This window comes from Orcinus orca, chromosome 19, assembly GCF_937001465.1.
Source record: "Orcinus orca chromosome 19, mOrcOrc1.1, whole genome shotgun sequence".
NCBI lineage: Eukaryota > Metazoa > Chordata > Mammalia > Artiodactyla > Delphinidae > Orcinus > Orcinus orca.
This window is the reverse complement of record NC_064577.1, coordinates 38158810-38174851: the sequence shown is the minus strand read 5'-3', so window position 1 is coordinate 38174851 and position 16042 is coordinate 38158810. Positions and strand designations below refer to the sequence as shown.

The 16042-nt window shown below is 41.0% G+C and overlaps 1 protein-coding gene across 3 annotated transcripts in view; it reads right to left on the bottom strand.

Annotated features, from left to right (window-relative positions):
* Positions 1 to 381: 381 nt before the first annotated feature.
* Positions 382 to 16042, bottom strand: part of NSF (N-ethylmaleimide sensitive factor, vesicle fusing ATPase) — a 156813-nt gene continuing 141152 nt past the window's right edge. Inside the window, exons 18-21 of one of the 3 annotated variants that reach the window (XM_033439002.2) lie at positions 7749 to 7883; positions 6320 to 6433; positions 2494 to 2549; positions 382 to 2007 (exon numbers count right to left, since the gene is read on the bottom strand). In XM_033439002.2, coding sequence (XP_033294893.1) covers positions 1887 to 2007; positions 2494 to 2549; positions 6320 to 6433; positions 7749 to 7883 — 426 coding nt within the window. In that variant the 3' untranslated portion in view covers positions 382 to 1886. Of the gene's footprint in view, positions 2043 to 2493; positions 2550 to 6319; positions 6434 to 7748; positions 7884 to 16042 lie in introns of those variants that run through there. The other 2 variants (XM_004275690.4, XR_007473258.1) reach the window with 2 other exon arrangements.

Here is a 16042-nt window from a genome sequence, read left to right as displayed (position 1 = left end):
GTCTCCCTCCCTCCCACCCTCCCTATCCCACCCCTCTAGGTGGTCACAAAGCACGGAGCTGATCTCCCTGTGCTATGCGGCTGTTTCCCACTAGCTATCTATTTTACATTTGGTAGTGTATATATGGCCATGCCACTCTCTCACGTCGTCCCAGCTTGCCCTTCCCCCTCCCCATATCCTCAAGTCCATTCTCTAGTAGGTCTCTGTATTTCCTTTAAATTAACTATATTTTCTGAATGATTAAAATCAGAGATTTTAAAATAAAAATCATCCATCTCCTTACACTAGTTAAAACAAGGAGGGGCTTTTCTGATCCCTTTCTTCATACACTCATATCAGTTATGTATATTGTTTTGTACAAAATATTTGGTCTACAGAATGTTTTCAAGTATATGTACTCTTTATTGCATTCCTTCATTTGCATTAAACAATATTTATATTTTTTCAATATAGTTTTGGACAAAACACAAAGACATTAACCTTATTTAACAAGACACATAAGTTAATACAATGTGTGCTGCTTTCATGGGAAGAGAAAAAAGAGGCAAGATCTAAAACAGATAAGGGAATCCAGGATATTGGCCACCAGCAATCACAGAATTTCACAATACAATCCACCTAAAAAAAACACAACAAAACAGCCACAAAATAAGCTAGGGATGAAAACCCAAAAGAAAGTAGTTGTGACATACAAGTCTACCGAAAATATACAGAGAGCAAGACCTAGAGATAATTCACCTTCTACCATGGGGACAGATGACATAGCTACACCCAAGTACCTGATGCGTGACAAGCCTTACAGGTGGTGTTAGGTACCTTCAGGTGGCTCCTGATTGCTTGTCCTAGAAGTTTAAGCAGCAACGGAGAGAGAGTGGCATGTTCCACAAGTCTCCTCACCAAACATGACGACCTGATCAAATGTCTTCAAACTCGGCTTACACCACCGTCCTCCTTCTCTTTGGAAGAAGTGCATAGTGGGGAAAGGAAACGTCTTCAGTGTATTGGAATGGATGTTAAAAGACTGAGGGGAGAGGACTAGAAAGTGGTTTATTTTTTCTGGAAAATAGTGTTTTATTTATGCTAGGTAGTACAGATAATTTAAAGGAAGGATACATTCTAAGTAAGTCATTAAGCTAAGGAAAAAGGAAAAGTGGTGATACTAGATAAGCCTTTAATATTAAACTAAGGGGTTGACCCATTCAGAGTTGGACACTAATGAGTGCTGAGAGGGTTTTAAGTTACTTTCATGACGCCTTTCTGTTTAGGGGTGTGTGCTTTTTCCATACACATCTCTCACAAGCTGTTAACAACATCTACCAAATGGTAATGATTAGCATATCTCTTGCCACAGAGCAAATTACTTATATTAAGGGGGTGTCACAGCCAACATGGTAATAATCTGACTTTCTGTTAAGAAAGATCTCCTGACTGCAACTTGGAAACATCTCTGAAAATGACTGAGAACAGCATCTTAGAAATTCAAAGCCCTGTTTCTTTAGGCAAAGATAACCAGGCTTCCGGGAGAACCTTTAACCGTATATCCAATTACCTTTAGTGTTAGCACAAGGAAGTTACAAAATAATCCCTTTGAACCCATACCTCTATTCACTGCTCCTGGTTTACATGTAGAAAGTCTTCCTTCTACTCCGTGAACTGCTGTGTTGCAACATCGTTGAGTTTATTGAGAGTTTTTGGCTGACGGTGGTGGTAGGGAGCTTAGAATGTGTAGTGTTCACAAGCACAGTATGTTTCCCACGTTTAAAGACTGAGCAAGAAGGAATCGGCTTGCACGGAAAGGTGAGCACAGCATATTCTAAAGCAAATTTATACCTTCCACAAAACTGGGTATCTCAATAAGCACAAGGAAGCGAGTTTCACTGCACTAATCATGCAGAGCGAGCACGTGTTGAAGGTAGGGAACATTTCACTTTGTCCAGTATCTTGAGTAAGTCGAGTGAAGATCCCAGGCCACCTTCACCTTGGTCCCTTTCCTTGGTCACTTTGTATCTGAAAATAGTTCATTTTCAAAGTCGAGGGGGCTACTGAAAAAGACATATCCAAAACACAAAAAACAGATGACGGTCTGCAAAAAGCCGTTCATCACAAAACCACACTAAAAGCTTCTTAGTGGCTTTTCTACATTTTTCACTATGTATTTGCTATTAGATGAGCATTTCACAAAAGAAAGTGGTTATGCTCCATGCAATTTAAAAGCAGGTTCCAATAAATATGTACCACTGAGCTTTTTCCTGCCTTGTGACAAGGAAGTTTTGCAAAGCAGGACAGGGAGAGCAAACCAAAAGTACAACCCATTTCCTTGCTTGGTCTCCTAGACCTACAACACAGCCAAGAATTCTAATAAATGGAAACAAAGTTGTCCAAGAGGTTGAGAATTCAAATTCACATGCACTGTACAGCAACTCTTAGAATAGGCACATGGGTTTAAAAGAGTGGGAAGTCTGACTGGCGGTCTTAAGTGTCGCACGTACTTACGCTCCTTCTTCTCTCAAGAGGGCCAAGAATTTTCTCACACGGTATTCAGGATCCATCTAAACACATCAGAAGAAATAAAGACAACGGGTTAGTGGTGCCTTCTAATAACGATGCACTTACTTCATGCCAAGAAAATGAGCGGGTTTATACTTCCTTAGCGCTTTGCTGAGTCACAGAAATGTGTTACCTGCTCCTTGACCAGTATTCTGATACACAGCAAAGCAGACTGTGTCACTCAAGGGAAGTGAATGGGATTTCCCAGCATAGAGAATCGCCATGCACGAGGTTGCGAATGACCCAGCTGGTCATCCACAGGCACCTCAGTTGAGCGCTCCCTTAGCTAGCACCGGGTGAGGAGGCAGCACTGAGAGGCACCAAGTGTGAGACCGGGGCTGCCCATTCATGGGGGTGCACACGGCATCCAATCCACAGGGTTCATCGAAGGCATCAAAGTAAGACCAAAACTGAAGAAACCAATTGGTGTTGATTAAGCAACTAGAAAATAGCTTATTAACTCTATATAATGGACACTTGAGCTTTTCTTAGCCTTGGTCTCTCTTGCATAGTTTCTTCTTTGCAATTAATGAAAAAAATTGTGCTGAAACTAAAAAAAAAAAGAACAGTGGGGCTGATTCCTCTGACATGCTCTCTGGATAATCCGGGTCTCTTGTGACTGAGAACCACATTGTGAGTCTAAAAAAAAGATGGGGGAGTTAGTTCTGGCTCAGGTTGTAGGTTCAGGTTGTTATTATTAATTATCCCTACTCATTTTCATTTCATATTCATATTTCTACTAATTTGTTTAATTATATTCTCATTGGTCCACCAGAGATGTGAAGTAATCTAAAAAATGATCATTAGAAACATCTTTAATGGGGCTCCCCTGGTGGCGCAGTGGTTAAGAATCCGCCTGGCCAATGCAGGGGACATGGGTTCGAGCCCTGGTCCGGGAAGATCCCACATGCTGCGGAGCAACGAAGCCCGTGCGCCACAAATACTGAGCCTGTGCTCTAGAGCCCACGTGCCACAACTACCGAGCCCGCGTGCCACAACCACTGAAGCCTGCGCGCCTAGAGCCTGTGCTCCACAACAAGAGAAGCCACCGCAATGAAAAGCCCGCGCACTGCAACGAAGAGTAGCCCCCACTCGCCACAACTAGAGAAAACCCTGTGTGCAGCAACGAAAACCCAATGCAGCCAAAAATAAACAAATTTATAAAAATTTAATTCCTTAGGATTAATTTTTATTGTAAGAAACACAATAAATTTTTATTGTAAGAAACACACCTAACTTTTAAAAAATGTTCCAGGGCAAGGAGTCCGTTTCCCAAGAGGGAACTCCCTGCCCTCCAGGAATAGCTTTCAAATGCTCAGTGCAGCTGTGGGTAAATGTGCAATTGGACTCCCCCCTCCAACCACTATTTTTTTTTTTTTAAGATTTCTTCTCTTCTATCCCAGAAAAACATCTGAACAGAAGTTTCAAATGTATCAAAGTTAAGAGGTCAGACTACAAAGGACTAAGAAAAAGTGTGAATATTTAACAAGAGAAACATTTTTCCTCTTTGGGAATAGAATTACATATGAGTCAATTGTCAAGTTCTTTAAAAAAAAATGGAACTGGCTGGAGTTCCGCTGTAGTCAGTACTTGCAGGTCTTTGCCCATTAAATATATTTAATATGTGTGAGCAAGGACTTACTGACTTGCCTGTAGCTATGGAATTAAAAGTCAAGAGAAAGGGAGGAAAAAAGTAATCTAGATAAATGACTTTATTCCCTCAGGTGACATCCAGTCAGAGCAGATCCTCAGCACTGTGCAAGTTTTAACAGAATTGTGTATAGTGAACAGAGAGGTAACATGACTTACATTCTGCTAAACTACATGCCTCTTCACTTAGGCTCGGTCTCTCTAAGGCAGATCTAAAGAGAATTCACTCAGCTGCACCAAATCCATTTGATGTGAAGGGGTTCAAACTCAGAGGCCTATGAAGTGTCAGTCGCTGAAGATTAGGCCTGAGTGCCCCACTCTCACTTTCCACCCCACATACAGAGGAAGCATTAACTTGATCACTGACCGGTGGGCATCAAAGGAAGAGGAAGGGGTAGGGATTGGGGAGAAAAACCCACATAGTTTCTTCTATGCAATTATTGAAAAAAAATTGTGCTGAAACTTAAAAATTGAAGAGTAGAGCTGACTATCTGACAAATTTATCTTTTCCAAGGAAAGAGCCAATGTATATGCACCTTTACCAAGAATAATCCTAAGCAAAGTGGTTTGTCTGTAACTTTAATTTACTGCTCAAAATGAAAAATAAATAAATTGGCTTTAAAAGAGTCCAGCTGAAAGTTCAGTAAATTAAACTTTAGGTTTCTGAAAGCTACAATTTTATTTTAAAATAAATTTACCGGACTTCCCTGGTGGCGCAGTGGTTAAGAATCCGCCTGCCAATGCAGGGGACACGGGTTCGAGCCCTGGTCCAGGAAGATCCCACATGCCATGGAGCAACTAAGCCCGTGTGCCACAAATACTGAGCCTGTGCTCTAGAGCCCACAAGCCACAACTACTGAGCCCGTGTGCCACAGCTCCTGAAGCCCATGTGCCTAGAGCCCGTGTTCCACAGCAAGAGAAGCCACCGCAATGAGAAGCCCACGCACCACAACAAAGAGTAGCCCCTGCTCGCCACAACTAGAGAAAGCCTGCGCACAGCAATGAAGACCCAATGCAGCCAAAATTAAATAAAAATAAAATAAATAAATTTATATAAAAAAAAGAAATTCACCAGCAAAGATTAAAAAGCATTTGCTTCGTGATTCCAATTTGTTATTGGTCCAAGAGCCTATTTCAGAAGTAAGTGAAACTTAAATTTCACCTCATCCACCCACAGCTCGCACTGCTGGAAGAGCAGGACTGAGCATAATACATGACTCTCAGAATGCAGCCAGCCTGTCCACCTAAGACCTGGGAGAGATTCATTCAACGGAAGTTTATTGAGTGCCCAACTATGTGTCCAGTTCTGTTCCAGGGGCTGTGGATTTAGTAGGGAGTGAGAGCCAAGGTCCCTGAACTCACAAAGCTTGGAAGTGATTTATTATCTAACTAGTATGTCAGATAAGGACAAAAAGACACAGGATGTGCACACGGAGGGGTGGAGTTACAAAAAGAAGAAAGGGAAGTTGCCCGTAGACGTGAGAAAGTCCCAAAGAGGTTTCATCTGTTTTTGCCCAGGCAGTAGCCAGGGGCTTAGTTTTCTATGTGATCCTGGATGCTTCAACCCTACAGTAGTTTGCATAAAATTTCTAGGAGGCCTGCCAGGGGAGAATATACACAGCTTAAGTCTAATCTGTACACTCAATTACCTTGTCCCTTGAAACTGTCTCCCAGGCCCCTTTTGGTGTCTGTGCGTCGCTTCCTGACCTCTGATGGACAACGCCATCCCACCCCCCGACCCCTGTAGATAACTGGCTGTGACCCTGCATAACTCATTGACAAACCGGTGGGACACTCAGGACCCTCACCTCTAAAATGAGGGGGCAGCAGAACAATTGTTCTTTTAAGTCCTTTCTAGTTCGAAGATCTAGTGACTCCCTAAATTAAAACTTAAAGTAACTCTATATTCTTTTCTTCTATTTTTGAATTTTAAGAAGTAGGAAAGAAAAGTACCAATAAGTTATTGTTTGATCTCAGAAGCAGGCTACTAACACCAACCTGATTCTGGAAATAATATAAAAGAATTATAATTTAAAACCTCAGCGAGAGGGAATGATAAAAACTCTTGGGATATATCGTGAAGCTTCTATGTCTGAACCATACGGAGAAGCAAGCATCTTACCTGTAGGGACATCTCGATCAACATTAGTAACTTCTTGATTCCTATCCACACCTTCTTCCCTTTGACTTGCTGTGCAATTGTGGTGCGTTCTTTATCCCTGAAGTTGCCCAACAGCTACAAAAACAACAAAAAAAACCGAAAGCACTTCTGTAAGTGCATCAACAACATTAGTTAATTCCCACATTTACCCTTAAAAGAACAGTGATAAGAACTACCTAACTGGTTCAAGCTGACAGAATTCTCTCATATTTTAAAATCTAACCTGACTTGCCTGAGATCCATTAGCTGCAATCATGAAAATGAAAACTGGTATCCTAAGCTCTGTTTTCTTACGGACCTTGATTATAATTTAGAGATATATTTTTGCTGGGGGAAAAATAGCTCCAATCCATAATAAATATCAGTTAAAATTTTTAACATTCCTTTCTAGGAATAATCTGTTATGTGTCAAAGCAGACTAAATTTAATTCTCTTACTCAACCCCAGCACAAAAACTGCTCAAACAGGTAAGCTGGAAACATTTATCATATAGATAGTTTCTATTTTGTTGGGAATATGCCCCAATTGTATGGGTCTTGAGGATTTTAAGAAGCCTTCCTGGGCTTCCCTGGTGGCGCAGTGGTTGAGAGTCCGCCTGCCGGTGCAGGGGACACGGGTTCGTGCCCCAGTCTGGGAGGATCCCACATGCCGCGGAGCGGCTGGGCCCGTGAGCCATGGCTGCTGAGCCTGCGCATCTGGAGCCTGTGCTCCGCGACGGGAAAGGCCACAACAGTGAGAGGCCCGCGTACCACGAAAAAAAAAAAAAAAACAAAAAGAAGACTTCCTGACTCACTGCTGAACAAGTCACTAGATAATATTTTCTAACACCTCATCAAGTCATTTGTGCACATTGATATTAATCAAAAGTTTAATAAAGGATATATATTTTTTAAAATTAAAGACTATGTTATCCTCAAAAAAATATTTCCACATTATGAACTTGTTAATAAAGGGGTTGCTTTTACTTCTATAGCTTTTTTCAAGTTTCCAAGGCTTTAACCATTGCTCCAATTTATTAAATGCAAGTAAATGGGCTGAAAGCAACTATGAATAACTGAATTTTCTATTTCTTGATTACTCTCCTCCCTCGCCCCATTCCAAGTGTCTGGTCCATGTAATCTATATGCATTAGTGATGCTGGGCACAAAGTAATTCACTCCTGGCAGTTTGTATGCTGCTTCCACCAAGGAATGAGGAATTACTTCACTCTCACTTATATTTATCTCTTCTTCCTCTAATTCCTGAAAATGACTGCAGGTGTATCCCAGGTTCCGTGTTCTAGGTTAACACAGAAACTAAACACCAGGTGCGATGTCTGGGGCACCCTTAGCATTAATCCAGCCTCAATTCCTTTCTTTGAACGGTGTGCACTCCACTGGCTCATTCTCACCTCCAAAGCCTCTAGCAGCTGCTCTCCTGTGGCAATGCTGGGCACATGGATGGTGGTGCTGAAGGCGTTAAGCATTTCCATCTCCTGAAGGACATCTTTGCGGCTCGTGGTCCCAATGATAAGAAGCTTGCGGCCCTGATCATAGGGAGAAAATGTGTTAAAACACATGCGAAACGACTGATTAGGAAACTAGAGTAAGCCTGAACAATATCCATTTATTTAATCGCAGAAATGCAAATGATTAGGCAAAAGAGAAGGAAAAAAATTCAGAATTGTCCTCTTGAAAACCCTTCTTTTTGGGGCCGTGCTGCGCGGCATGTGGGATCTTAGCTCCTGCCTGCAGTGGAAGCGCAGAGTCTTAACCACTAGACCGCCAAGGAAGTCCCTTGAAAATCTTAAAAAAATGTATCAACAACATGATTCAGAAAGAGCAACACTTTCTTCAGCACGTGGTTCAGAAAGAGGCAACTGTTCTTTCTCCTTATCCATATCAATAACATCATCGATCAGTAAATCAGGAAGATACACAAACCAAACAGCAAGATACCTGAGTATATGTTTGTAATTCATTTTTCACAGCCAACATAGTATCAATATATGTATGGTTGGGAAAAAAATGAAATGAATGAATGGAAACCCCATGCCACCCACTTAGCAAGGCTTTATTACGGTTTTTAGGAGAGGTAGGATAATAATAATAGCTTACATTTATGCAGCAGTTAACTGTGAAAGGCATGGTGCTAAGTGCTTTACATAATTGTCTCACTTAATATCTTTAATTTCTTTTTAATTTTTAACCCCAAAATATACAAGGCATGTTAAAACTATAGCAGGCCTAGGCCACCATTCCTGATTCCCTCTCTCCAGAAGCAACCATTTTCTACTCTCTTAGTTCTTCTTCTTGTATTTACTTCCTTATCTTTAAATAACAATGGTACACTATTATTTTGATTTTTCTTTTCAGCTCTAAATATTATTTCCTGAATTCCTATTATGGAAGAGGGAGAGTTAATATTAATTTTGCACAGCCCCCCACCCCAATATGTCCTTTTTCTCATCCTTCCAATTATTTCACAGTCTTTAGTTAAATCTATATTCAGTATTTATTATGATTATATAAATATGATTTACAGCTAAGCCATGTAGTGTACTATTAAATTTCCTTTCTTGGGCAACATTTTGTTTTTATTAGAGTTAATAAGTGCCATTCCCCCCCCCAACCCCTTTGCTTAGTTTATCAAATACTTACCACAAGTTCATCCCAAACAAATACAGACACGGATATCATACCAATATGTTCACACATGTTAGGGAATTTTAAAGTTTTGGCTGTTTTTTCTCAAAGACATTCCCCTCCTGGAGTCCTCTGTTCTCAAAGTTCAATCTGAACTGACTGTTCTCTAGGCCTGCTGCACAGCTGTAGCCCTAGAACTTTCTTCTCTCCTCTGTTAGATCCCCTGTCTCCTCACCTTCCTTTGTTTTTTCATTTATTCTCTCTTTCCATGGTACATATACTTCAAAAGCTTCCTGAGAAAGGGTGTATGGGAGGTAAAAATTTTAAGACCTGGAAATGCCTTTATTCCACCCTTAATACTGTACACTTTATACTTGATAGTTTGGCTAGGTATAGAGAACAAGGTTAGAAACAATTTTCCCCACAGAATTTTCAAGGCATTGTTCTATTGTCTTTTAATTTTCAGTATTGCTGACTAGAAGACTGATGCCATTCTGATTTTCTGACTCATTGTTTCTAACTTTTAAAAATAAATACAATTTTAAAAGAATCTTTTCTTTATCCGTATGTTCTATAAGTTATGAACCTTGAGATAAGTCACTCTTTCTTGTTTACTGAATGTTTCTTTTTTTAAAAATTACATCCTATTATATTTCATGGATACTACCTTATTTTAGATCTCTGTGAATACTACACATTTTAAAAAATGTTTTCTTCTTTTCTCTGCTTTGTCTCCTGTGAGTTCCTTTTTCTTTTCTTTCCTTTTTTTTTTTTTTCTTATTTGTTCATTGGTGGTTTTCTTCAAGTGTCTGGTGATTGTTGGATTACTATTCATACTTAAGAGTTAAACTAGTGACTGGAAGCTCTGAGAGCTTCATGATAGGATGATAAGACTTGGCTGATTACTGGGCGTCTCTCAAAGGTCAGGATGTGTACATTTTCCCCGGAGAATCTTCCAGTCTCCTTCCTGAGGGTTATGGAGACTAGTTCCCAACATACTGCATGGGAGTCGATGGGGGAAGGAGTCTGGGTACCTCACCACTCAATATGGAGACTTCCATTTACTCCTATTTGCAGTATGGCACCTCTTTAGATCAATCTCTCATTCAGTGTCCATTATAATCCTAAGAATTAAGTATGAGCATTATCTCTATTTTACTGATGAAGCTACTGAGTCTTATAGATTTAACTAATTTGTTCACGGTCTAATAACTAATAAATGACGGAGCCAGGAATGGAAACCAGATCCAGAATCCAAAATTGTATACTGCCTTTTTTCACGAAGAAAAACACGTTTTAAAAATGTTTACTCAGAAAATGGAAGAGGAATGGATTTTAAACTATGTCACTAGATTTATGATACACACTCATTCCACAGATAAGCCTTTAATACAATTAAACCTTTCACAGATCTTAGAAGCCAGGGCATTAAAATAAATGAGAAAATTTAAAAATTATGTGAAAATTAAATTAAATGTAGGAAAAGATTTTAAGAAATTGAAGATCAGATGCCAAAACAATTTAAATTGGGGTTTTGTAAATATTAAACCACTATTGCTAATAAGGTGTGCTAGCCTTCCTCAGTCTTACTGATTGCTTTTGTCCATCTGTTGTGCCAAGAATGGATGATGCACCAACATAAACAAAGGCCTACCAAAGAAACAAGGTTGAGGCTTTCTGGTATAATTAGTAATTGGCATACCAAATGCCTGTGCAAAGACTGTGAGAGAGAAGTATACCTCTGAAGTATACACTTAAAGGGTAATCATTGTTATTATTCAAGAAACCCACTAGCTAAAAATCAAACACATTGTCAACAGACCTTTACCAAGCTCCTGGATGAATACGGAACAGACCTTGTATATACAGAGAGACAGATACAAAACAGATCATTATAATACAATACGGAAAGGTAGAGGTATTGCACATAGAATGTCATGGTAGAGGGAAGAAACGTGTGGCAGAGAAACATCTTCTTTTTCTCTGGAGGAGACAATATCTGAACTGAGTCTTAAGGAGTGAGTGGGGTGATTAGGAGACGAAGGGGAAGGACATCCAAGCCAGAAGGAGCAGAAACAGATAAATCCAAAGGCAAAAAAAAAAAAAACAAAAACAAAAACTGGGGTGCTGGGGTAATTACGAACACATAAAGACATATAAGCTTCTACTATGTAACAGAAAAGTGGTGCATTTACACTCGAACTATTTTTCAACTATTTTAAAATTCTGTTTGTAAACTTAGGAACATATCCTTGAAGGCTCATAGATGCCAAAAGCCACATAGGCTGGTATATCTTCATTACAATTAAAGATAACTGTTACTTTGCTTTTTTCCTTAGGTTTTTAATGTTCCAGAGTCCATAATTCAAACCCCCTCATCTTGCCCCTCTCTTACAGAGGACAACACTGGCCCTAGAAGAATGGCTTCTTACCCATTCCCAAAGGCTGGAATTGCCATTTTCCTAGTGAAACTTTGTCTTATGTTACCAGTGACTATGCTCTCCAGAGTGTTAAGACTGGGAAATGTAGAGCAACTTATAATGGAGATGTTAACTTATGTTCTGCTTTTCTTCTTGTTTAACAAGACTGCAAACACTGCAGAGAGGTCATGACCCAGGGAAGTTCAGGCCTTGACTTGTTGGCATCATCTTTAAGAAAACACTGAAAACATTACCAAATAATTAAATTGTGCTGGGTCATTCTGTATATTAATTAGTGGTAATACTCGTGAGGACGCTTTACCATGAAAAACCAGCTCTGAATATATTATCATAAATCACACTGGAGAACATTTTGGAGAAAAAGTTGCCAGCAGCATGAAATGAGAAGGCCAGCTTTAAAAATAAAAGTAGAGCTTAACCCAGAAAGAGAAATCCAACTACTAGTGGCTACTAGTCTGAGTCTATAACGCCAAAACATGCCCCTTGATGGAAAGAAAAAAAGCTGAGCGACAACTTACTTGGAAAAAATTGTTCCCAGCATACTCTTCACTGAGATTTTCTAGTCCTGATGCAATAAAGAAAAGGCCTAAATAAAACGACTATCTGCCAATCGGATTATGATAAACATTGTTCCAAGGTTAAATAAGTATTAGTTAACTAATTCTTAGTACCATAAGAAGCAACTCAGGTGAAAACATTACCATGAAAAAGGCAGGGCTCAGTCAGGTGTTGATCCTTCAGAAAAACCACTTCTTTACATGATGAAGAATGAGCGAAGTACTAAGCAGTATCTAAGCCTTTTGCCACACAAAGGACTAACCAGATAATCCACACCCTTTCATAGGTCCTGCCCATTGATTGGCCCCAATAAACTGATTTGCAACAAAAGTTCATGTGGAAGAAAGCTTTTTTTTCCCTTCCTTAAATAAAAATGCCACCAATATAATACTGCAGTGAAATGGAAGGGCTGATTTTAACCTGCTAACAAAAGTAAAGTCAGTTATGCAGTAAAGAAAGGCCAATTATTTCCATATCATTCAATGCTGAGCAAGGGCAATACACCCTTGCTAAGAAGAATGAACTGTGAACAACTGGAAACCCTGAAATGGATTAAGAAGTGAGTGTGCCGGGGGCCTTAAACTTTATTTTCTCGTTGTTAGAATTTGAGGCTTTTGTAAACAAAAGTGAAATTTTTCAGAATTCAGAATTTATAAGCCAAGTTAAAGATAAAATAGGTTAGTTGATCAGACCATTAACATGAATTGACTCTGTTCAGGTATTTATGGAATTATGAGATTCAGTTTGTGCCTCTAAAGTGAGTACAGTCTGGCTGGGGAGACCAAGTAAATACTCAGGGACCACTGCCAAGTAACACACCAGCAAACACCAATGAATAACGGCTGAGGGGACACAGCTTATGGGCACAGCTTCACTGGCATGGGGTCATCCGGGAAGATTCCTACAGTATCACAGAGACACTGATGAAGAGGAGGCCCTGGAGGAGAAGGGACAGGCCTTCCATGCTCCTAATTCCCATGTGGGTGGTGGAGGCAGCTGAGCCAGAGCCCTCAGGGCTGAAAACGAAGTCTTTTTAGAGAGATGGGGAGTAGGCAGCGGACAAAAGGAAGACTCAGAATGCCAAACTAGAAAGGAGATTTAGTATAAAAAGCAACAGGAAACTAAAGAAGGTGCTGGAGGAGGAAGAACTGTGATGACGAGAAAGATGATCCCAGCAGCTTCATGCCGGGCAGTCGGCAGCCTGTGAGGGGGCTGCTGTGGGAAAGACGGCTCTGAGAAAGGGTCTCAGGGTGAGCGCGCCTGGGAAGGGTCGGCGCCTCGTCATCAGTGATGCACACACGTGCCTTCCATTTCAACGCAAGCCCAGGGTGGGCAGAAAGCAAGGGAGGAGAGGCAAGTCCCCTGATGGACAGGTGGCTTGGTACCATACAAAAAGTACAGGCTCCACCATTCATAGCTGAGTGATTTGGGCTAGATTACTGAACTTCTCAGCACCTGTTTCATCCTCAACCATAAAAACGGGATTAAAAAATCCTACCTACTTGTCAGAGTAGAGCATGAGGTGAGAATGTGTGGGGGAGGGAGGCCTTTGCCATCACTGTCAGAGGAGGCAGGAGTGAAAGGAAGTGAGAGCTTGAACGATGGTCTTGAGAGGAAGCTGAAAAACTGTCCTCTGCCTGGGATGTCAGGAATCTATGACATCGGGTTGGGTGGGCGAGCAGTGGGGCACCTGAGAATTCCTCTCTTCCCAACAATGCACGGCACTGGCCGCAAACGATGCCAAGAGAGTGCATTCTCCCAGAAGGCCAAGATTCACTCTGCGTTAGGGGGAGATGAGCGCGCCGATCTTCAGCTTAACGACAGTTAGTCAAGGCCCAGACGAGGCCTGAAGCTAAAGATCAAACGCCCCTCAGAAGCAGCCGTGACAGCAGGTTGAGAGTGAGGGGCCTCGGTGAGAGGCAGGGACTCTGAGGAAGAAATCAGCTCAGGGCAGAGGATGTGAAGCTTTTCTGGTAAGAGGTGCTTCAGTTTGTCACACTAGCTTCATTCTTGAAATGGGAGTAATGTCTGATATTTTAACTTAGTTTGTTATTATTCAGTGCAGATTAAATAAAAAATTCTATCCACCATAGAGCTTATACAACTTTACCACTGCATTTATTTGCAAGTCTGAATCTTGTTTCTAGCTTGTCAGCTCCCTGGGGGCGGGGCCATGTTTTATTCATCTCTGTCCTTGCAGGTCTTTAGCACAGCATGCCTGGCACACAGAAGATACTCTGATGTTCCCTCTACCTAGAATGCTCTTCCCTTATACATCCACATGGTTCTCTGCCTCAAAGTCAGGGCTCTGCTCCGGTGTCACCTTTCCCACAAGGCCCACCCCCCCCCCACCCCCGCTTCATCTCCCTTTATCCTGCTCTTTCCCCCCACAGTAGGATCACCTCTTAACATACTATATACTTTACTCATTTACTGTCTTTACTTATGTATTCTATTTATTGCTGGTCTTCCCTCATAAGGACAGGACTTGTGCCTGTTTGGTTTCACTGATGGATCCAGGGCTAGCATAGTGCCTTGAACATAGTGACAGGTTGATACATTTGTGTTGAATGAATGAATGGTGACCTCAGTGTAGGTTTCAAGGGCTGCAGATCACTCCTTCCTTGTTACACGTCTCTTCTGGCCCTGAATAATGCACACTATACCAAATGTTCAACAGGAAAATAACTACCATTTCAGAGTCTATACATCTGAGCCCCAAGTGTTGCATACTATGATAACAAGTCAACAAGTTTTAAAGAAAACAATCCAGAATGATCAGCATGTATGCTTCATTTACAACATAACTAGATGCAAAGGATGTCATACCGCTTTCTTTTAGCTAATCAATTGATCGTCAATAGTTAAGCTATTCATAACTATTCATAATACAGACTTCTCTGACAGAGAAAAGATAAGACTCATTAGAAGCCATTAATTTAAGCTAGCGAGATAACTATCATTAAGCATCTCCTACAACTCTTGGTTTCCCCAAATCAAGGGAAAAATTTGACTACTATTAAAAACAACCAAAAGTCTGGACAGCGAAAGGAAAGGAATGGGGCCTCTTTGCATATCCTGCATGCATTTGATTTCTCACGCTCAAACGTCTGTAACTTCTTTTTTTGGTAGTTAAATGTTTAAGTTGAATACCAAAGGAAGGATGTTTCAAATAAATCATGTTACAACTAGGCAGACAGCTACATTTAAACTCTCCATTAGATTTTACCCTGAAGCAAATTCTTGGCCTACTGTCTTTGTAACCATCCTCCTGGTGCTGTAGGCAGGACAGAGGACAATAAAGAGGGGGAATTCATAATACATATTGAATATGAAATGAGGAACTTCACCCCAAATAATTTTTTAAAATTACTATAGGCAAGAGCAGACCACTCTGAGATATTAAAGAATATTCTAGTACCAGTTTGTGAAAAAGACATGGAATCATCAGATTTTATACTCGGAGCAGCTCTGAAAGCTTGCCTAGTTCTCTCCTCCTCCCTCTCCTCTCCTGGCTATTTTGTAGGTGAGAAACGGGGGTAAGATTTTACATCCAGGGAGGGAGCTGAAACCAGAGTTCAGGCCTCACCGATATTCCCACTATGCTTTGCTGTCCACTCTTTTTTTTTTTTTTTTTTGCGGTACGCGGGCCTCTCACTGTTGTGGCCTCTCCCATTGCGGAGCACAGGCTCTGGACGCGCAGGCCCAGCGGCCATGGCTCACGGGCCCAGCCGCTCCGCGGCATGTGGGATCTTCCCGGACCGGGGCATGAACCCGTGTCCCCTGCATCGGCAGGCGGACTCTCAACCACTGCGCCACCAGGGAAGCCCTGCTGTCCATTCTTATTTGTGTAATTTTTAACTTATATCAGCAATGGCTGATCTCTTAATTATGAGTTAGATATATCACCTAGAAATTACGACCTCTGAGCTCTTAGGAGAAAAGGTTAAATAAATTAAGAAAATAAAGACGTACTGATGTACGGTATTCTTAGTGCCCAGTTTTGTAGGTGCTCTCTCATTAGAAACTTAACTAAGATGATCACTGACTCATCAGCAAAT